Consider the following 24,349-nt stretch of genomic DNA (forward strand, 5'->3'; position numbering starts at 1 on the left):
ATTAAGTATGGAGAGTATCATGGATGTCTGTATAGTTCTCTATGTGAGAACCGAAGCAAAATACTTGTTCCCTGCATGCTCTTATGTTTGTCTTAGTACATACATAAATACTTTGCAATAAAAGAAAGAAAATAAATTCAAATGAATATGTGCATAGCTCAAAACAGAGAAAGATGTTAGCATTGAGATTACACCAGGTCTTGACAGCACTAAAAGGAGACAATTAATGGTATAAAGGAATCAAAGGTTAAATAAAGGTTAAAGGAAGCAAGACAATTCTAAATCTTTGTCTGGGCCATTGAGTGTTAATGATGTATCTATTTAGGCTCTTTTTGCAACAGAATGTTCAAATTCTGTGTATTAGAATCTTTTTCAGTTGTTTGTGGAGGAAAGGCGCTGTTAATGGATGTGTGGTGTCCTCACTTATGATTGTAAATTTATGTTCTTGACCTGAACATGTGGCAAATAATTGTAAGGCCTTTCTCTAAATCAGAATTACTGCACACACAGAGATCTAAAGGAAAAGATGTCTAAAACCATAGTGGGAATCCTCAGTAACATTTCTTGTTTTCATACAGGGTATATTTGTTCTTTCTTTGCAGAACTGGATCATGCAGGGCCAGCCCAAGTCCTTTTGGATTTCTGGCTTTTTCTTCCCTCAAGGCTTTCTCACCGGTATGTCATTTGTTTCCATGGCAGCTAATCTGTAATCCTCATGGGCAACTACCCTGTAACATGACCAATATTACAAATTCCTTAATCTGTAACTAATGCATTATTTAAAAATATCCTTGTAGCGTCTACATGTTATGAATATATATATATATATTTTTGTAAACTTGCAGGCACTTTGCAGAACCATGCCAGGTCGTACAATCTCCCCATCGATGAGCTCAACTTCCGCTTCAACATGGTCCCTGCATACCGTGACCAGGGCGCAGTCAGCGAGGCGCTGAAGACCCTGCCGTCTGGCAGCGAGCTGGAGATGGACGCAGAGGTACACGTTCCAGACTTTCCCTGCAAGGATCCCGCCGTGTGCACTCTGACTAATGCGTCCACAGGAGGAATAAAGCTTAACGCTTATTACCGAATCTCAAGGTTCCTACTGCGAGTAACTCATTTTCCCGACAGTGTTCCTTCTACGAGGAGACGTGCTGTTCTCAAGTGTTTTTTACTCATCATCAAAGGAAGGTTTTGATTCTGTCTGTCCCAATATCAAGTTGGCAGTTTTCCTTTAGTAGAGGGGAAAATGACAAGGAAAAGGTAAATGACTATGAAGGATGGTAAGTATGCACGGTATCTGGGGGATTACATAGAAAATAGCAGAACATAGTGCAACACTTTGGTTCTCTATGGTCGTTGTGAATAACCTCCTACAGTTTCTTACAGCTCTGACTGTGGAAAACTTGTACCACTCAGCTTTAATTGATCTGAGTCAATGATTAAAATTAGACACGACTGAGAGCACTAGTAGATTAAAATATGGTTTCTACACAAACCTTCATGCTTTGACTTGTACTGCAGTGGTAAAATGAGTAAAGTGGCAGGATGGGTGGTGCTGAATGTGCTTAATCATTAGCGTGCCCCTTCACTGCCTCCCCAGTTGCCCACTCCTGAGGACGGAGTGCTGGTCCATGGTATGTACATGGATGCCAGTCGCTGGGACGACGAGAACATGGTGATTGAGGACGCGTTGCCGAGGGTGATGAACCCCATGTTGCCGGTGGTCCACTTCGAGCCTCAGCAGAACTACGTTCCTGACGAGTCCCTCTACCATGCCCCGCTGTACAAGACCTCTGAGAGGGCAGGGACCCTGTCCACCACTGGTGCGTTGCCTCCTGCGCTAATCTGTCTCTTTCACTTAGATTTACACTCAGACAATTGGCAGACGCTCTCATCCAGAGTGACTTAACAAAAGTTCATGCACGAGGGTTAGGCTAAGAGCAGAGATTATACTAAATCATGTCAATGATTTAGTCACAATCTGATTGTAGGAGTCATCACATAACGTCATATTCTGTGTAGCGGTATAGAAGGCATTTAATCGCAAATGACATGTTTATTTATTACTGGACATTATTAGCTGACTGGTGCCTTTAGTAGCAGTCTCACCTAGTTATTGCTTTTTAAAGAAAAGCACTGTTGAACATAGAGTAGCTTTGGTCATTTTCCGAAGAGGTTCAGAATAGATCCACTTTTTTCATTATTTCATCATTATTTTCTTCCAAAGTGATTGCATGCTTGTTTTTTTGTGATTTGGATAGTTTTCCAATCTAACTGCTACCCATTTTGTCCATGGTGATGACACTGACAGCTTTCCTTTTTTTCATTTGTCTGTATTACGAGATGAACTTAAACTGCTATTCAAGAAATGACAACTTATAGATTGAGAGATCTATATGTAAGATTGAAATCTGCCACGCATATTAACTGGGAGTGGAAAACCCCATCCAGTTTGGATTGAAAAAGGCCTTAGTGTTCACTAAGCCGCACTTTCTGATTTAATGTGTGTATGCACGCTCTCTGTTGCTTTGCTGTAGGGCACTCGACCAACTTTGTTGTGACGGTGATGCTCCCCTCCAACCGACCCAGTGACTACTGGATCTCCAAAGCCTCAGCCTTGCTGTGTCAACTCAGCGAGTGACTACAGGTCCCAGAACAGTGCTCTCACCACACAGGCTGTGACCAAAGGCGCGGCCATCACTCCTGCTACTGGTCTGAGATTATTGCACTTTTATTCTATTATTTAACCATATCTCCCGGAATTGAATGTGCCTGAATTAAACCTGAATAAATTTATCTCATAATTTTCTTGTGCTTTTGATTGTATATAAACCCCACACAAGCACAGAGTGTGTTATACTGTAGTAGCCGCTCATGTATTTTGTCTTTGTTCTTGACTATATGCTCCTAAAACAGAACTACCAACACAACCTAATTGCAGTTTGATGTGTTGGGTCTAACCGAACCATGCTTACCACAATAGTGTCATTGCTCTCTCATTTCTAATCTTTTACATATCCACTCAAAATGGAAACAGTTTTTAGCAGTATGTTACTTCATATTCCACGTGTTCAAAATTTCTATGGCACAGCTGAGTGAGAGTAGTAATTGGATCTGGTAAATTGGCTTAGTCACAGCCTTACATCCATGATATTATGCTGTGTAATCCCTGTTTAGTGTTAGTATATAGAATCACAGTGATTTTCATAAATAAAACATACATATGTGACTCTTTACATGTGGGAGACTGTCCTCTAGGATCAGAGATTAGAGGAATAATAATGTAAAAAGGATGTCCTGATATATGAAATATTCAAGTCTGACTCATGTCAGTATTTGCACAGACCTTCCGCTCTACTTCCTAAATGTAAATACAATTAGTCAATCAATCAGCTCAGATGAAAAGCCGTGTGCCTGCAGAAAGTTTTGGGGTGAGCGAAACCTAGTATGCTTCCAGACTTCGCTGTCTGCGCCCTGGGTAGCCTCTGCGCTGATGTGAGCACAAAGGCACAGAAGTATGACACAGAGGATGTAAATCCATTTTTAAAACCAGGCTTCTTGGCTCACGCCTGTCAGGCGAGTTTAGCTGGGCCGTGTCCTCTTAACATGGATTGACTTTCATGAAGAGAAGGCAGTCTAGTACCTCTCCTTTTTTGAGAAAAATATTCTGTAAGATTCAAGAAATAAACTGAAAGCAAAATATATTTCTTTTAAAAGGTTGGTGTACATACTTGAATGTCTCAGATTGACCCCAATAACCACCGAAATGAAGCATGTCATAAAATTCTCATTACCCAACGGCAAGCTCTCTACAGCACATTTATAAGGATATTGTAGGTATGTCAGTAGCTTTTGTGATCTCATAGTCCTTGCAGGCTTTAGTGAACAATCAATTCTGATTTGATGCAACTACATTTTGCCCATTTGGTTATTAATTCCTTCATTTCAGCATTTTACAGTCCTTCCCCAGTGGTTAGGCCAAGCAGTGTGTAAAATCCATATATGATTACCAGAGAGAGAACCTCTTTGCAAACAGAGCAGAGAGGAGGGTGTGGAAAGATATGATTGAGAAATACAGGATAAGCTGATAATTGAGTTCTGCCTATTATTAATACCCACTGCTATTAATAATCTGTCTAAATAAAGGACAGAGGCAGAGCATACGGCCAGTTGCACACCCCCGCTGTGCTGTCGCGGGCACTGTTATTACCATATGTTCATAGGAATCACGTCTCCCTTCAGGGGTGGAGGCACAGGGGCCAAGGAGGTGGCTTCCGACACAGAAAATAAACAATGTAATGACAGCAATGAATCCATCTGGAAGAACATAGTCATCAGACTATAAAATGATGCACACTCACGCGTACACACACAGACACACATCAACGCTGCTGATGTCGTGGGTGGAGACGGAGAGAGGGGGCGTCACACGTCCCTTGTACTCATTAGCGGCACAGTGTAGGGAGATGGCGCTCGGCTCAGGAGCGGGCCAGAGCTGCTCACAGGGGAGCCGAAAGATGGAGCGAAAAGAAAGGACAAGGAAAGGAGTGTCCTAAAAGAGCCGTCTCAAACTCAGGTCCCTAGAGGGTCCATATGGATTCAAGTTTACATTTCAACCAACTGGCCAATTGGTTAGATAGCTGTGTATGGTTACAGCTATCCATTTCCCATAATGCACCGCAATAAAATATTCTTAGAATGCAGGGCGCAAAAGCAGTTTTCTGCTAGGAATTACCATTTGTCAAACTGAGAAGTATAAATGTATAACTTACAGTAACTGATAAAAGAGCAGAGACTGGAGCAAAAAGTAGCATGCACAGGGCCCACCAGGGACAGGATAAGTGTGGACAGGCAGATGATCCCCCCCCCCCCCCCCCCCCCCCCCCAATCAGTGCTGTCGTAAATTGCTGTGCTTTCTAAATTGTTTCTTGTTGCCACCTTTAATCTGACACTCATTGCACCGTTTGAACTTGTTGAAGTTTGCTGTTTGAAGGTGTATCGTATTAGTTGCCCTATACGCTGTAGTTGTACAAATCTGATAGTACTGTGTCCTCAAACAGACCTTGCTCTCAGCTGAGAACTGTCTCATTGTGGAACTGTACACATCCTGTCCCCGTACTGTCGCTATACTTACTATATGCACTTTTGTAAGTCGCTTTGGATAAAAGCGTCTGCTAAATAAATAAATGTAAATGTAAATCTTAACAATTGGAATTGCATGCAGAAGGCTCGGTAAATTCAATAAAGAGCAAGTGGTGGCCATGAGATGACCAATGAGGAACTAAGAGCAGAGACTGCATGCCAGATGAAAGTGATTAAGAAATGGAATGGCTATATATGTTGTTAACCCTCTATAGGACTCTTATTATTGTGACAGTTTTCTCCCATGATGGAGTCAGATGTACATGTTTTTGATGAAGCAGCTGAGTAAGACTTCTGTGGGATGCTGGGGTTGGGAGGAATGAGAAATGTAAAAAAGGATTTAGAAAGTGATAAAGAGACTAAAGAAAAGCAGTTCAGCAAATGGGTAAAACAGTTCCAACAGCAAGGGTCCGACTTGAATATTGAACATGGGGCTACATTTCCTGTCCGTGCTGTAAACCCTTAGTGTCTTCATTTCTATTCAAAATCAGCCATCTAAATACAACTTTCACCATTTATTATTTTTGTATCCCATCTTGCCTAGTATACATATAAGATATTACTTTGCATAGATTGCAATGCAAGCTGCTTGCACAGTGTCATGTCTGCCTGCTTAGTGACACTGTGATGTGACATTTACATGCAATTCTAGGTTGTAAGGTTATTTATTTTGCCATATAAGGACATTGATCTTTGGCTTTATGTATTGAAAATGCTTAGCTGCTGTGTTTTTTTTGTTTTTTTTTTTATATTGGCAAGTGGAAATAGTGTACACACCACTGTTTGCTTGGGCCTTAGCAAGGCTGTATCCTCTGTGTCCCAGAGTAAACACCAACTGTTTCTTCTGCTTTTTGAGTATTTCACACTGGAATATCTTCTGAGATCTCCTCATAGCAGAGAATAGAGGAGAGTGCTGAGAGTGAGTTGCCACTTATTCAGGATCTAACAGCTTTGAGATAAAACATCTCATTGTTTAAATAAAGCCATTCATTGGTATAATGGAATGCAGATTGGGAACAGGTTTCTTCTGTTGACAAGAATAATGAACGAAATAAAAAAAGAGGGAATCCTTTGATCAAGAGAGTTTTGCTGATGGCAAAAAACGGGCTCAGATAAATCCAATCAGGATGTTTTGCTGTAACTGCAGTGTCCCGCAGCAGAGTCGGTGCCTCTCTCTCTTCTCTCTCATATTAGTGGATTAGACCCCTGTGCGTGACAGGTGTGGGCAAATTCGGGTCAGCACAGAGGGGTCCCGTTGGCTCAGCTTTTTAGGAGGACATCAAAACAAAGAGATTTGTGTTTATGAACTCGTGGGGTACTTTTTTTTTTTCCACCTAATTTAACGTGACCTAACACTAAATTTTGCATGCAAGGTACAAAACAATAAACAGCAAAAGTTAAACTAAACTCACCCAACAAATGACTTCATCTTCGAGCTGTGTCAGTGGGCAGTGCGTGCTTTCCTGCAGTGAATCAGCCTCATCATAGTGGTCAAATCCACGTCATCCTTTAAGCAGTAAAGGTTCAGAAGCCAAATTTAGATGGAGGAGGAAGCAGTAATCAGAAGTAATGGCCTGCAGGAGGCTAAAGGACCGGTATGGCTCCCTAAAAAGCCCACCACAGCCTCTCTGCTCCTTGGAGCTGCTACGCTGATCGATGGGTCTCTCCAGCACCCTCACTTACTCCCCATCTGCTAATGCCCTGCATTACCAAATCAGTCTTCAAACAGGGATTCTGCAGTACATATCCTTTTGTTATTTTATGTTTGCTGTTTGTTTAGATGAATTGCTGTAAATGGTGGAAAGAATTAATAAATATACAGATTTAGGATTAATTCTATCAGGTGTTATCTTGCCATTATCAGTGTGATGAATGTCACTGCTACTACTGCTGCCTCTACTGTAATTCTAAAATAATGTCAGTTTTATGTGGTAAGTAAGCAGCTGTCACACTTGTGTATCTAGGCTGTAAGTGAACTGTGTCATTAATTCATTTTTTTCTTCCATGATCTGAGGGGCTGCCTCTGACAGTGTGAGGGGAGAGTCAGTCAGTACAACCAAGAAGATCCCAGGGGGAGGTCTGACAATTTCGCTGGATTGGCCGGGTGATCGAGCACAAAGCAGACATATCACAAGCAACACACGTCCCCCCTCAAGCCTCAGTCTATTGTTGCGTTCCTTTGATGGGATTTCGGTATAATGTGAGGCCTGTCAATCTTGAAACGTCTCCCTCCACTGAGAGTCGTAGGGGTGTACTTACACGCAAAGGCAACGCATGGATTCTGAGTGAGATTCCAGCTGATTGATGAGAGTATTTTCAGGTGGGCTTGTGTGGGTGGTCTCAGCTTGCCCCCACTGCTTAATCACCGGTCATGCAGTAATCACGTGTTGTAGTGTGCAGCCATAAACAGCTCTTGCTTAGCAGAATAAATAGCTTCGGGGCACCTGGTTTGTCCGAAAGGGAGGAATGCCGGTCGACACAACTCTGCGTGACAGGCTATCTGGGCATGTGGCCTACCTGATGACTGAGAGGGATGAGGGGAACATCTGAACTGACAGATGGGGGGGGGGGGGGGGGGGGGGGGAGGCCGAGAAGCGAAGAGATAGCGTTGTGTCAAAAGTAATAGCAGAGCAAAGCAATGGGAACTGGGTTGGATATGTGAATGGGAAAGTGCAGAGCATTTTTGTTTCCTGCTGGGGAGTGGAGGGTCTCATAAATGGTTTTCTGCATTTTTTGTGCTGGATCTTTGAATACTTGTGGTTATGTTTGTTTGAAATCTTTAGGGATCCCCTGATCTCTTGATACCCCACTTGGTATTTTTATCTACCTACAGTTTCATCTGATTCCAAGTCCTCCTTTTACCTGCAGTATGTCTTTCTAGATTGTGGGTCCCAACTCCTCACATTCATTTGTGTGTTTCAGGACAATGGTAGCAGTTTGAGCAAAAGATTGTTGGTTGGTTTGGATACAGAATCATTTATCACAGGCAAAAGTCTTATATACATATTGATTGATATATGGCCAATGTTCAGAATTGATATCTGCGTTTATTATTTTAAATATATGTTTATTCCTACCACTGAATGGGTTTTAAATGAAGATTAATACAGTAGTAGTAATATCTGTTATTGCTCAGACACTGCCAAAGAGTAAGTAGCATAAAGCAGTCTTTCACTTTGTATGGTCTATTTGGCTTTAGTAGACACATTTCCTCCAAGCAGTGGCTTATGTGGCTTTAGTTAAAACATCACAGTTTATCTATGACAAAGAAGCAACAAATTAATGCTAATGTCTTCATCAAAGGGAGACAGGGAGGAAAAAAAAATATATACGTAGGTTTGTCTATGTCTGAATGAAACCGTGCTAATCTCATGCAGCTAGAAACTGATAATCTCCTCAGAAAATAAAATTAATATGTTTTCTCTTTCTGCTTTTCTCTCTCTCTCATACACTCTCTCTCTCTGTCCCACACTGACCTGTTGTAAATGCATTAAATATATTACGTGCATTTCTTTATTATTAAACAGGGGTGGCATGAGGAAACACAACTGGAGCACTGAGGCAAACAGGATTGGCCTAAAAAGAGCCACCACTGTACAGTTCTTATGTCAGGTATCTATTCCGAAGTCATCATGCTAAGCTAAAGAGGTCATGATTCCAGTGTCGGATCAGGGTTCAGTACTGATGATCTACAAATTAGCGATGGGTGACACAGGCAGTCTGTGCAATTATTATACTGCTATTATACTAAAAAACACTACATGCATATGCACTTTGATTGCAAATTCAAACGCTTTAGTCAGCTTGAATATTACAAGCAACATTTGCATACCCCTGGTGATATTTAACTCAGATATCATTGCTTATCCCTGAATGAATTTAGAATTATACATAAAATGCACCTCATTAAATTTTACAAATTAAGGCGTTAACAAAAACATGAGTCAGTTATATAGCTTTGTGCCTAAATGTAACAATAATACAAATGGTAAAACACTGAAACATTTTGGTACAGTTCTCTTCCCTTCAGTCTGCCTGAGACTTGTTGAATGAGAAGTGCACAATCAAATTAAAAAGATGACAGGACAGAGAGCTTTCAGGAGAGATAGAAAGGGATTTATTGTTCATTTCAATCAAAGTCGTTAAACCCCCATAATTATAATGAAATATTTTAACAAGATCCCTTCACAATCCAAAATCACTGGAGAGGTAAAAAAAAACATGATTCACTCCTCAATCACTATGGGATAGGATTAATCTGATCTTCATTCCACGGAACCACTTTATTTTACGGGATTACGGGAATTATGTCTTTGGGTTTGGGTGTTGATGGTTGGGGGGTGGGGGGGGGGTGGTTATTCATCTCTTTATGGAGTTTTTCTGGGAAACGTGGAAACAGAATTCACTTCCTGGCAGCAAGCGCAGAGGTTTATGCGCACAATTTCTGTCTGTCTGCATTGGTTGCAAGATCACGACAGCTGTGTGCATCAGCACTTGGATCATTGACTAAACTACCTTCCGGAAGTACGCATGGTTTAAAGGGTGCATCAGCATGACAGCACCCCAAACTCTCTTTTTTTCACTATGTTGTTTAGTTGGCATAACCTCAGGAGACACATGTATTCACAGTGACGTGTATTGCTGTGGGCAACATCCTACAGATTTTTTCTTTCAATTAACTCAACTCAATTAAACTCAATTAAACAGCTGGAAATTTAATAAGGCAATTCAGTTTAAGTGCCTTTCTCATGATAATATGTAACAGTTTCCTTCAGTAACACTTAAGTCAATGGACAGTGACGCAGTCAATCAAACTGAGATGATGTGATAGTAAATAAAAGGCTCTACCTTAGCATCTGTTAAATAGCTCAGTCAGTACAATACCAGGGTGGAGGGTGATGAATTCGGGAGGTGTCCTCTCCATCTGAATATTCAAACACTTGATTCAATTAATTGGACCCCTAACTCATGCCACCCGTTCTCAGATTATGCAGCATTCAGAGATCTGAAATGTCTGCTGGACCATGGCCTTCCAGAGAGCAGCTCACGTCTGCCGATCTGCATCCCGCAGTTCTACATTCACAACAGGGGAACACACAGAGCCCTGTCTGAAAGCCGAAGGCGCTTTGAGATCTTTCGGTCTGTAGTCAAAAAATTCCAAGCATCTGTTCTGAATTCTATTTAAAGTGCTTGCTTTGCATACCAGAAGAACACATTATAGTGCGGTGCTCCCAGGGCGATCTGACGGTGAGGAGCAGTATGCGGTGAGAGGGGGGTCAGCCCAGCTGCACCTCCGCACCCCCCATCCCGAGGTCAGAGGGATCAGGTGTACCGTGATGACAATTGGACTTGTCTCACACCGTCAAAATTGCACTACATGCTCCACGTGACCCACCACCACCAAAGGAAGGTTGACATTATGTAAACCCTCTGGCAGCAGAGGTGCAGCTGTTCCTTCCCCTGACCACTGTATGTGATTACCGCAGGTCCGTCTGAGAAAAAGCAAGGCTTCCCATTGGCTGACTCAGAGCGGGTCAGCCTCAGAGCGGGTCAGACGGCTGGGTCATTCCGGTTCAGCACCTGGCAGACTTCTGCCGTAGTTCCTTGCTCGTTAAACACTCCAGTGTACAGAGACGCACGGTGTAACCACAAACCCCCACTGACAATGCTCTCAACCCAGCATATCTGCCAGTCAGCGCTCGTCCTTGGAGTTGCGGGGCAGAGTTAGTAACACACACACGCATCTTTGAGACCGTCTGCATGTGAAAGATAAACTGTGTAAAGGCATTACATGATGGAAAGTAACGAAGGCAGTACATGCCTAGGCTGTAAGTATTTTTTCATGTAAGCAGATCATAGTGTGCTCTCTTGGAGATACAGTAACTTTTTTTTCTCATTTACAAATACTTTTGGGTGCACTGCATAACATGGCCTGCTGATAGACCTGACCTCTTTGAGGTGGTTGCAGTTTTTTAAAAAAAAAAAAAAAGACATATGAGCTCATTAATCTAATGGAAACTGTATGTTTGCCTCAGCTCCTTATTTGACGTGTGTTAAACCCATTTTGCAACTGGTTAAATATGCAATCTGTAGGAAGAAAAGGCTTAAGTGCAATACTGTGTTATTCTATGGCCAGAGTCAATGCCTGCTTGGATTGAAATTACATCCATAACACTCATTGTCATGGAATTCCTGTCTGTTTTCCTCTCTTGGCAAGTGAGCTGGTTAAGCGTGTAAGCTGCTCCACCAGTGTGCAATGTCATCACCACCCTGGCTGGTGAGTTTTTAGGTCAAGATCAAGACGGACTGCACGTTCTGTCTGTGGGAAAAACACTTAAAGCCAGCATCCCTTCAGACCACCCCCTTTAAAGAGAAAACATGAGCCCGCGCACAGTAGGAGTAAGGAAAGCAGAAACATATTTGTGAATTTGTTTCTCTCCACGTATTTTGGATTTCGCATGGCTTTGCACAAAAAAGGCAAGACAAAGGAAGGACATGCATGAATAAAATCATCATGGAGGATTTATCCATTTTGTGTGCATTACCTACAGCTTAGTATGTAATTTACGTTTTTTGAAAATCACTGGCGAGTATGATAGGTTAACGTGACACACATTATAGGTGGGTGACTGCAGAATCACTGGAGTTGGGGGCTGAAAGACCACCCCAGTTTTGAAATGGAGGAATTGAACTGTGACACCCTCTTAGGACTTTGTAATGGTTTCCCAGCAACACTGTTAGTAATTTTGACCTGTAACGTTATGGTCCTCTGAACAAAGTAACTGACTGTTTTCAGTTAACCTGCTTCTGTTTATTGCCAGTGGATGGATGAGATAAACCTTCATTCGTTTGACACAGCCCAATTCTCATTATCTTCTGCTTTCGTTCACTATGTGTATTTGAATTTGCACTTACATCCTATGCCATTGCATCACTATAATCCTACTTTACAGCATTGCTTTAACAGTTTCTTTTTGGTGCATTAGGTTGTTGAATCTATTTTTTATAATTATTTTTCATTTGAAGCTGGCAGTTCCTCATGGCTTGTGATACCTGACACTGTAGGAATCTGTAAAATTTCAAGCTTAGTTGAAATCCACTGAGAACTCTGGAAGAAAAAGCTCACAAGAGCAATTATCATTGCTCAAAGGCACATGGCGAGCCACACAATAAGGTGTTTATCTTAGGTACAATTTGAGTATGCACTGTATTTCAATAAGAATGTGAGAAAACTTGTAGCATCTTATAACAGCTGTTATAATAAATCTTGGGTACAATCTTAATGTGTGCTCTAGGCTTAAGCACACTCGTGTCTCTGGGCTGTTTTGGGGATTCTAATTGGAGCATATTTTCTTCACCTTACCCATTGGAGAAGATAAATCATTTTATGTCCAGTCTGAAAGGAACAATGACCTCAGTCTGAAGAAGTTCCAACCTGTACTGAAACTAGAAAACTTCAGGCATGTAGTGTGGTGTCAAATAAGCGACATCCTGGTCAGTAGTTGGGGTTCTTAAATCATATAGAAAAAGTGTTTCCACTAAGGGACTTTGCATGAAGTCTTTGCATGAAGTGTTAGTACTACACGCATCATGAATCTCCAGAACGATGCTTTTGGATTTGGATATAGGTTATCATGTTGTATTTCACAGTTGCATATGAAGTTAATCTGTTAATTTTTAATATTTGAATCTTGCTCACTGCAAACATGAATATGAAGAATTAATCCTGGATTCATTCAAAACAGCAAAGTCATTTTAAGTAATCTCTTTTCTGATAAAGTCACTCCTGAAATCAATGGAAACCACAGTCTTCACAGTGCAAGTACTATTCAATAATAAAAATAATTTTAAAATCATAAAAATAATTCTTAGATTAATATGTCACTTTATTTCAACAAAGTGATTATTTTTTAAAAATAAATGGCAGCTTTGACTGAATGAAGTCACTTTGTTCCAAATTATTTCAGTTTGCTATTTCTACTTTTTAAAGTATGTGACCTTCAATAAGGTTTTCAAACAGATATCAACTTCTGCCAAAATACAGAAGTACAAAATTAAATTAATCCTGATGGCTTATATGATCAAATAGATCAAATTTAATTCATATTTTAAGTTCAGTTCAGTTCAGACAGCCACCATGCATTCACTTGGAAAAGTAATTCATACTTTTCAGTTGCAGGTTCTATTACCACAAAAAAAGATTTTGACCAACTGACTGAACCTGGAAACTTTATTTACCATTATCCCTCTTCTGTCACCAGAGTCAGACCCCCTGACATGTACATTATTGACACCACAGGTGGTAGGGCACTGTGTTGACTGCCCCCACTCCCGGAGAACAGGAGAGGATTGAGTATGCCAAAGACTGCAGCTCACTGTTCACTCGAATAGTTGTTTTTATTTATATTTTTAGAAGAATGGAAAAGCATCATGGCCTTTTGGGGTTCTCCTAATTTGTGATTCTATGACACAGTCTGGGGGCTCTCTGGGAATCTAAACATCTCAAATCAGTCAAATGACTAAAATACGCCATCTAAAGCAAGCCCAGCAGAGCCTGGGGGTAGGGATGTACTCTGTGTGTGTGTGTGTGTGTGTGTGTGTGTGTTGTGTGTTGTGTGTTGTGTGACATGATGATTATGCATTTTTTTCTGTTTTGATTATTTTTGCTGCTGACTCATACAATTTATGTCTGCCTCTTTCTGGGGCAGCCAGGGTTACTGGGAAACAGTTCTGACTGACCTCGCACGGAGGGCCTCCCTCCATTACTCACTCATCTTGTTATCATGTAGACTGGAGTGTGTCTGCAAACAGGCCAGGGAAAAGGACTGTGGTGTGTGTCGGAGTACAGCCTTTCTCTACTCATTTGGCCATTCTGATTCACAACTGCGTTGTAACTACTATTGCTTTAAGGAAAAGAGAGCAATTTCACATTGGTAGAAGACTATCCAAAATTGTTTTTTATACCAATGTGAAATTGAGACCAGCGCCTTCAGCAGGAGGGGAGGACCTACAGCAAGATTGAGTTATCAGGGTGGAGTCTAACAGAAGAATGATTTGAAGGATCATTTCCAAATTATGCTTAGGTCATGATGGGGTCTTGAAAGCTCCTAGTGGTTTTGTACATCATCCATAGGTAACTCAAAACTATTTATCATGGTTTTCGTCTGTATGCAACATTGGGCTCATCTCATGGCAACGACATTTGTGCAGGAGTTTCAAGCGAAACAAATGCAATTCTCCCATGTACCTACATGCAGCAAGGTCACACGGTGCATCACAGTGAAGTGGGCATGAATTGGAGGATTGGCGCAACGCCACTGATGTCATCACAGCGAAATGCAGGGAACGAAACGAAACCTTGAATTGATACCCACCTGCATCCCTAGTGGAATGAAACCTAAATTTTCCCAGTTATTGTCGGAAGGTGACACTGACCTGGGCTGGAGGGCTCAGCCCGCACCAATTCTGGCCACTCAGGACCTGAGTTCAAAAGAGACAGATGCAGGGCTTAGTTTCTTTTTGCTTAGCTGTGGTCTCCAAAAAGTTGCTGGGGTTTGATCATTTCTTTCAGGAATAATTCAAAAGGAACTGTTGCAGAAGTGTTTTCTTGAGAGTGACCTTAAGAGTTTAAATTGTCGAATGTTTTATTATTTATATTAAGCCTTCTGTCTCTGAAGATACATATACACATTCAAATCAGATTTGCCAAAATACTGTTTAGAGATGGTTAAGATTACACCCCTACTTTCAAACAGCACTGTGATTAAATGCTCACATCGATTTGTAAGGAAACTGGGAGGACTTTGGAAGCATTATGAAAGACAGGACAGCTGGGGAAAATGAGAGAATGGCACAGCTTCCCGAGTTCAAGGTTAGGCGGCACTGCAATCACTGGCGAACAATTAACATCAGAGCTGAGGAAACTGTTATTACGATACCTGTGCAATCTGAGTGACCCCTCATTTTCAATCAAGCCTAGCTGCTGAGAAAAATGCTCTTTGCCATCTATTTGTCTTTCATCAGTTTCAGAGTGAAGACTTTCCATGTTCTCATTTGAACTTCTTTGTCCCTTTAGCTTCTAAAGTACATCTTTTAACAAGTGCACTTCCCCATGATCAATTTCCATTTATTCCAAGGTCATCTTTTTTCATTTTTATTGAACATGGGTACAGTTTCATTAAACTTATTGCTGTAATTGGTCTATTGTTTCATGCTTGACATTTGATTGGCATTTTGATTAGAGGCTTCATCTTGAAGAAGAGAATAATACATTATTAATAATTCAAATTCAAAATACATTTTAACAACACTAATTGCTGCTTGCCTACATGCTGTAATTGAATGAAGTACTGGTAAATCAAATACTGTGCATTTTTGCTGATCCCTGGTTTGACAAAGTGATGTGAAACACAGCTTCTTAGTCTGAGACCTCTCCCTTAGGAGATCTCCTTCCCAGATCTGAACTTTCTTGATAAATTGTTAGTGGAACATTATAAGCTAAACTTGAACCAATAAGATGTCAATATGGGAAAATATAGTGTGCATTTGCATTTGCATTTGTATAAGCCTTCCAAAATGCTGAGGTCCTTAGATTGCTCAGGAGAATTCAACCCAACACAAAGTAAACTGTGTCCATCAAAGGGCCTCTGAAAATGATGTGTGTGACTGTGTGCGTGTGCGTGTGCGTGTGCGTGTGTGTGTGTGCGTGCGCGCGCACGTGTGGTTGGGTGCATTGGAATCCAGTTCAATGAGACAGAGCAGAGTTCTGAGTGATCCAGTGGGATCAATAGTGTGAGCTACTCAGCAGTTGGATTAGTGGAGGAGTATGGAAGGAACAAACAAAATCAGTTTGTTATTGGTCAGAAAGAATCAGTGCAGCAGCAGTCCAGTAACACACTGTTCTGGGAAAAATTGGGACTATTATCAGTTCCTCTTTAAAGATTGTGATTCACAAGATGTGAATGAGATAATACTGTAATAATGTAAATGAAGGAATTTATTCTTCAGCAATGTGCCTCCTTAAAATGCACCTAGGATGCTTATATAACATATTATTATAATTTCCAGAGAACACTCCTTGGTGCCTTTTAAGTTGTTACTGTGGTTCCCCAGGACAACGGTAAAGCATATGAAACACCCGAGAGGTAAGCACCTCCTGTGCTGCCATGTATTTATAATTTTTATTGGGTTTTAACTTTATTCAATAAGAATGGCTGGTACTGTCTACATATTCTGTACATAGTCTAAAGGAGACAGAGAGTACTCACACTTAGAAAAGAGGCACAAGCCACAAAAGTAAAGATACTGCACAATTAAATTAAAATATACAGTACAAATGCAGAAAATGTATAAACATAAATGTTACTATACATGTGATATATGACAGTGGTGCTAACGTGGCTACAGCAACACAATTAATCATACTTATAATTATAAGAATAAGCATAATAATGACCGACAATAATAACAATCATTTCAATAAAGGTTTCTGTAATTTCCACAATGAAGGTGTACTTTACGTTTGATGTGAAACGAAACTCAAAACTACAGAGTATACAGCTGAGAAACGCCTGGTTACATTTGTTCTAGAATATGCACTCATTTTAACTACAACATACAAAAAGCCAGTGTGAGTAGCAGTTGAGTAGCTGACAACCTGGACAACATTTAAAACACTCTTCATCAGTAACAGGCTGTGCAAAGCGACACATATTTGTCTGATCTTAAACATATCCACAGTACTTCTGGGTTTTTCTTCCATATTGTATGGTTTATTCACCTCTGTACAACATACAACAGTCGTCAACTTGATTTTCCCAAAGAAGATTTCCTTTGACTAGAAAACATCTAGAGAGTAACTTTAGCTGTGAATTCTTAGCGTAGAGCCACAAAGGGTAAATACTGATCGCTGATTGCCTGGCTTTTAGTGAGACTAATGAGGTCTCTCTCTATCCGGAAAATGGCCATTTTGTTCAAAGTTTTGTGCAAAGCAGACAATTACCATGTCAACCCGACACCACCGGTCATATTTAGTAAAGACTACAGCCCATAAATACTGCAGTGAATTTCAACCACACCAACACATGTCTCACAATCAAAGATGAGCAAATATACAAATGGACGGAAAATATCACACAGTTATGCAGCAAATGTTATTTGGGCCCAAAAAAACACAAATCGTTGTCATACTGATTTTTGTGTCACACAAACTACAGTAACTACATAACTACATAACTGTACAGTAAGTGTATAATACAGTTTGTTCTTCTGAGTACAGGAAAGAGACACACTTCAGATCTATTGACTGGACCCTCTGTGCTTCCACTGCAGTGATCATTGCATCATTCACACCATGCCAGTTCTGAAGCTTTCTGAAAATCTGCACCCCTACTTTTCTTTTTCTTTGCAAAACAGTCGACATAATGCAGGCGATCTGCTTAAATAGCAGAAAAAGAACTGCTGATGCACCGTTCAAGATTAATGCTACTAAAAGAAGAGTGGAAAAATTTCCATGCTATGTCAAAAGCCATCATTTTACCACAGACAGTAAAGGATATACTGAACTGCCAGCAGCAGGAGTTTATACCATGTACATATTCCTTTACTCCATAGAGTATCACTCTAATGCAGTGAGAAATCAATCATTTGAAGGACATGCCAGCTTTTTGAGAAGTTGCCTTGGGTCTTATAGTCGTACTCTATGGTTTCATAAATATTAAACATGTATTGGAACAGTGCATCTTGCCCACCGTGGATGTGTGTATGTTGAGGTAATGAGTTTTCTGTCTTTTCAACATCTTATGACTGAACTTTCAAGATTTCTAGGCGAACAGTTGAAGAAGGTTTCTTTCTGCATAAGTCAGAATTGACACATTTCTGATCAACAAATCTGCAGTCACTTGAACCATTTTATCATGGCAGATATCTGAAATGAATGCACTTAAAGGTCACTATCCCAAAAATATTTAGAGGTTGTTTTGTGGCATCAACCATTGAACTTATGTCTTATATTTCATCTATTAATCTGAATTTGTCTGTAAACAAAGAGGCTAAAATGATTTTTTTTTCCTAGGGGAAAGGCAAAGAAATCTTCTGCCCAGAGAAAATCCAGGAAAAACCAAACCAAATCCAAATGTTCAGAAACTACACGATCCTTACAAAAGTAGCTGATAAATTATTGGTGCGTCCAAGAACAGTCTGTGTAGATATATTTAAAGAACCGTTCAAAGTACATTGTAAGTAGGAACATCCCAGAAATATCCACTGTTTTAAAATTGTAAATTTTAAAACCTTGTATTTCTGGCAGCCTTGCTTTCAAGAACAGAACATTTGTCTCTGTATGACCATGTAAAGTCTGTGCCTCAGGGTAGTTATGACTGACGTGACTTGATTGTGAAAAGGACTGTAAATAGAGAAAAGGTATAAATGGGAAAAAAAAGATGTGTACTAGGCGCTGTGCCAAACAGCTAACTGCAAAATCTATTCAAAGGAAATTATTTTTTGCACTGCACTACACCTAACAATGTGAAATTGAGAATATTGAGAAAAGAAACATAAGGGTAAATTTAAAACATAGGGAGAAGAAAAAGATGATAGGGAAAGAGGGGGTAAGACGTAGTTCACATGACACCTTCCTGCATTACTGTGCCATTTGTGCAAGGCCCCTTTCTCACAATTTTCTCTCTCAACACTGTGCAAAACTGTCACAACTAACTGTAACAAAGTGCAAGCCACGTGCTAGCCACACAAACACCAGAGAAGAAGTCCTTAAAACAGCTGCATACATCTTTTCCCACAGTACAACTCCCATTGCACACTAATCCACAGAACTAAAATTAGTCATGGTAAGTCAGCATCTGTGCCAACATTCAACTGTAAACACTTAAAAACACTTTCTAACAACTTTCCTCTCAAAAATAATAATGAAACATACATCAATTGTAATGGAAGAGACTGCTGAGATCAACATACATCATTATTTTTGTGTCATCACATTATTGTTTTAGAAAAAACACAGGTCAAAGAACAAAACATCTTTCACATTATTACTGAGAAATGCCCATTCACCAATACCTGTATTTCAAGGTGCAGTACTAGTACACCCATTGAGTGTTTTATTTCATTTAAATCATACCAACTCATAAAATGACTAACTTTTCTGAAGTTTATGAAGGAATCACCTTTCTTTTTCCTGCTTCAGTAGTATTGTATTTACATTTAATCTCTGTGGAATTACGTATCTATACAGATATGTGATGCACCTACAACTGTATATAAAGACAGAATCTTTTTTATAGCTTTTTAAAGTATGCCAAGTATGGTGACAAAGAGATTGCTGTATTTATATTCCTAGTTGTTGAAAAAGAGAAATATCTTTCATCTTTTTACATTCATAGTGAGTAGAATAGAGTTTTCATTTTACCATTTACCTTTTATATAATAAGCAGCTCTGCTCATCCTACAAGGTGAATTATCCTAACATGTTCCCCTAAATACAAACAGTATAAGAGTGCTAACTTGTGAGCTAATTAGCGAGGTATGTTTACATTACAAGAATTATGGGAAACAATCAAAAAGATGCCTTATTTATGATGAGCATCACTGGTACACAAATGATTAAAATCAAATTATTTCATTTTGACTGTCTTTACGAAAAAATAGTAATTCAACAATAAAGATGATTAATTTACTTACTCATAGAGGGAAAAAAAGCATCATCCTGATGTAAGCAATCCCTAAGGACTACACTGGCTTCTGGTTCTGATTTATTTCTAGCTTCCTGTGTCTCATCTGGGCTAGAAAATAAAGGGATGAATCCCGGCTCTAAAACGTCTCTCTTTGGCCTACATGATGCTGCTGTATTACACCTAAGGACATGAAGAATGGCTATGTTGGCTGGTGTGAATATTGCCATTGTCACTACTCTCTTCTTTTTCATGAGCTCTACTGCTAAGAACAAAGCTGCACTCATTTAGTCAGGTTCCCAATGCCAGTTACAATACAAACGCACAGTCCACCCAGATATGTACAATATACCATCAGAACTACAGGGTGTATTCTCTGTTTATGGTGGTGTTATGTCCATGTTAATGACTTATTCCACTGTGTCCAGTTCTGTTTTACTGTTCAGCAGTGCCAAATGACCCCCACAATTTCACACACCTGTTCTTTCTTGTGGAGAAAACATGGTTTCTTTGACAAAAACGAAGAGAACAGTTTTGTCTGCTTCGACTTGGGTGTCCGTCCTTGAAATTCTGAAGGCATTTTTGCATTTCTTTCTCATCCAGCTTTCCCACTGTGCCTTGGTTTTTTTGTCCTGAGAAACAGGCTTCCAATTCAGGACAGCATGGGCAAGAATCACCAGGGTACTGTTATGTGGACAATAATAAATCCCAGCGGTTTGTGGTAGATGTCTTTGTCACTCTCAAAAAAGAGAAATCTCAGCTGTGAAATGAATCCCATCAGGTGTTCAGCCCAAGAAGACTAACTGACATCATAGTGAGTTGAAGAATTTCACAGTAACATGCCTAATAAGTAATATCTTAGGGCAAAAATGTAACCTACATAGATACTTCCTAGGAGAGTGCATGAGAGGTAATGGGTTAATAAAATTGCTGGGATTATCAATCAGTTATTGGAATGGTGAAAGCCTTGTCCGAAATGAAAGTGTTCAGGTTCACAGTGAAACATCATCTTACTAACAAGAATAATACACCTCCCATTGCTTTATATTGGACAGAAAGGGCTTTGAGGGAATGTGTCACAGTCAAGCTCAAGAATGTAGAAAGATGAGGGTGATTACAGTGTGTATACGCTAGATGGGCATGGCACCTGCAGAGCTAAATACCTCTCTCAGTGATCTGATACCACAAGGGAAGAATTTCACCAATGCCCACCGAGGCAAAGGGAGATGTGAAGGGGTGGGAGAGAGAGGCCATCTTTTGCGTGACATGTTTTCCACATATAGCAAGTCTTATAGATGCTTTTTTAAATATATTCTTTATGATTTTACGACACCCATTTTGTTCTTGCTCAGACAAGGAAATGTAACCGGCGTTTCTGTTCCCCGTAAGCGTCACTGTCAGTTTTATTTCCGCTCTCGTTCTCTCTTTCCCCGGCCCGAGAGATTATGTGAAGTCCTTGGAGACGGCCTCGATGAAGTTGGGCGCCGACATGAGGATGGTGAAGGTGCAGATGATGGAGAAGAGCGAGAAGGCCACCAGGCAGAGGCGGTCCACCACGGCCGCCGCGAACTTCCACTCGCTGCAGATGGCCTCGGCCTCGTCCTGGTCGCGAAAGCGCCGGGCGATGTACTGCACCTCCTCCAGGATCTTGGCGATCTCGGGCGCGTGAGCCGCCAGCGGAGTCCTGCCGCGCTCCCGCTCATCCATGGGCGAGCCGCCGGCGCGGCCGCACACCACGCCCGAGTCGCTGCTGGGCGGGCAGCAGGGGTTCTCCACGGCGTGGTAGCCGAAGTACATGTTCATGTTGCCGTTGGTGCTCGCCGGCTGCGCCGCCACGGTGTTCATCTGGATGCTGCTGGCGCTGGCGTGGAGCGGCGGGGCCTGGCTGTACTTGTAGCCAATCAGTTTCCTGTCCTCTCCCGGCTTCTTCATCCTCAGGAACCAGGCGCACCAGTTCAGCAGGACCACCCTTATCTGTGGATGTACAGAAACAGAGACGTGTTTTATAGTGAGTAATGGGGTCCACGCTGAAGCTATACAGTATATTTAACTACAGTACCAGTCAAAAGTTTGGACACGCCTACCCATAGAAGGGTTTTTCTTTGTTTTTACTATTTTTCACATTTTAAAATAATACTAAAGTGTTAAACAAATCAAAACTCTCAAAAATCTTATATTTTTTTATTCTTCAAAGCAGCCAAAATATATTTAATTTTAAGGAAAGAAATTCATACATAGACAAATATAAATAGTGAAGTTGATGCCTAAGAAATAAACTTCAAGCATTTAAGCATATGTCTTTAGATCAAAATGTCTTTGAATACATGGTTCTCATTATCTTAATCAGGTGTGTCCAAACTTTTTACTGGTACTGTATGTAATCATATTCAATGAAAACACCAGCCTTGTTTCAACATTATGAATGAGGCTAATATTACTGATATATTTTGTGTAAAAAAATATGGAACACTACTCCTAATTTATAACTATATGTTAAAGGCAGAACATGATGCTGCTATATTGAATACTGCCCTTAATGAGGGTATGTGTCCATAACTCAATATTTTGCCATTAATAGAAAAAAGTGTCCAGACAAGAATTTGTGCGTATGTTATTAACCTGAAGTGATTTGCAAAAGGGATAGTGGTCTACTCGAGGGTGAGTTTAGGTTATCTGTTTAGCTTTTTCTTCATTGCAATATAGATGTGAGACACAAGATGAGTGATTATGAAAAAAAATCACAGCAAAATCTATATTATTGTTATATAAGTAATATTTCAGATGAACATTTTACAGAGATTCTAGGCTTTGTAGCACATTTTTTTTTCACTTAAAATCTGTTTTCAGGAGCAGTCTGTGTCTGGAATACAAGGTCTTAACCCTGTCTGAACCTCCTCTGAGTTAACAGCCCTCTCTGCGCTTACTGGAAGGTGGAATGGAGGGCAGTGTTTGGAGGGAATTTCTGTTGGTGTTGTTGTCAATGAACAAAAATCCCAGAGAAAGTCAATAAGCAATTATCCAATGTGGTGCTGCATCACAGTATGACCTCAGAAATGCCTTTGGCTGAGCTGGAATGCAACAAAGAAATGTTATTCGTGAAAGTTTTTGTACCTTTTGATCTGCTAAGGCATCAATTTTGATAATGAGAATAAACTAATAATAGCTAATTATATAACTTTTGGATATTTTCAAACGTCTTTTCCAAGGTAATTTTCACTGTACTGTGAGCTAAAAAATATGACATGCAGAACTTTCGATGAAGGTGAAAACTTAATGTTTAATTCGGCCCAGATGTAATATCATCTGTTTTACAACATTGTCTGAAAGGCAGTGCTGTCCTTCTGGCTTTAATAGCTTCATTAATGAATGACTTTACACTCTACAATTTATCTTGTTTATTGCAGTCATGAGTGACAGTTGAAAGAGGTTGCCTAGGGTTGCTATGTCAAGTGTTGAAATGTGTTTGACAGTGTGCATATTGCAGCAGGTGTATGAACTAAAAGCCACGCTGCTGAAAGCTCAACATGATGGAATTCATCCCCAGGAAGAACATATCTTAAAATGCACAATAATATCAGTCTAGGAATGGAAATGCATGTTGTTATTCTGTTACACAGAATCAGATTCTGTACCTACAGATAATAACTAGGATCCATTTGACATGATGCAGTAAGATCAATTTTAGTTCTCCTGGGCCCATTAGCAACCCCTTCCCCCCTTCCACGCGCACAGACAGACAGACAGTCACACACACACACATACACACATACACACACACACACACACACACACGCACACACACACACACACACACACACACACACACACACACACACACACACACACACACTTTTTTAGAGGTCAACTCTTCTGAGCCGTGGTGCAATAAAACACAATGTATTTAAATGTAATATACAAATTTGACAATGAATGTTTTCATTTTACTTGTTACTTACTGTTCTCATTCCCAGTCTTGCCCTTGCTTCATTACTTACCAGCTTAGGCATCTTGCCACCCTGGGGATCGTGATGGTGAAACTGGAGCACAAGGACAGTGACCACCACCGACAGGCCCACAATCATCATGGTGCTGGCAAAGTACTGGGCTGAGGGGACAAAGAACACATGCGTTAGAAACATAGCATCTGACTATCCATGCATGACTGTGAGCGATTCAGACAGGGTTTCCCTCAGTCGCTGTTCTTCATAAACCCCCTTCCATTACACGCAGCCCACATGATCAGCAACATGACACAAAGAGGAAGTACAGCTCTGTCTACACAACTCTGTCTATAAAAACTGCTCAAACTGATGTATGAACTGATGTATGTATGAAAACCTTGCAGTTGCAAAGCATATGGTTAGAGATGAACTATTCTGTGAACAGGCCTACAGTCCTGGAATAAGGGTTGACTTCCTCCTTTCCAATTGAGTACACCTCCTCTAAATACAATGACTTCAGAAAACAAAAAAAAAAACATCAAAAACGCTGGCGCAACCAAATTACCATCGTCTTGCATT

General features: G+C 40.4%; 2 protein-coding genes across 2 annotated transcripts in view; one reads left to right on the forward strand and one right to left on the reverse strand.

The window, feature by feature from the left end:
- Nucleotides 1-2,830, forward strand: part of dnah6 (dynein, axonemal, heavy chain 6) — a 67,675-nt gene extending 64,845 nt beyond the window's left edge. The window contains 4 exon segments of the mRNA XM_036516407.1: nucleotides 603-675; nucleotides 846-997; nucleotides 1,604-1,826; nucleotides 2,541-2,830. Of these exon segments, the coding sequence (XP_036372300.1) occupies nucleotides 603-675; nucleotides 846-997; nucleotides 1,604-1,826; nucleotides 2,541-2,644 (552 nt within the window). The 3' untranslated portion in view covers nucleotides 2,645-2,830.
- An 18,188-nt stretch (nucleotides 2,831-21,018) lies between these two features.
- The window catches only part of chrna8 (cholinergic receptor, nicotinic, alpha 8), a 61,170-nt gene continuing 57,839 nt past the window's right edge, over nucleotides 21,019-24,349 (reverse strand). The window contains exons 9-10 of the mRNA XM_036516521.1: nucleotides 23,825-23,934; nucleotides 21,019-21,803 (exon numbers count right to left, since the gene is read on the reverse strand). Coding sequence (XP_036372414.1) covers nucleotides 21,273-21,803; nucleotides 23,825-23,934 — 641 coding nt within the window. The 3' untranslated portion in view covers nucleotides 21,019-21,272. The remainder of the gene's footprint in view (nucleotides 21,804-23,824; nucleotides 23,935-24,349) is intronic.

Source organism: Megalops cyprinoides, chromosome 22 (assembly GCF_013368585.1).
Source record: "Megalops cyprinoides isolate fMegCyp1 chromosome 22, fMegCyp1.pri, whole genome shotgun sequence".
Lineage (NCBI taxonomy): Eukaryota > Metazoa > Chordata > Actinopteri > Elopiformes > Megalopidae > Megalops > Megalops cyprinoides.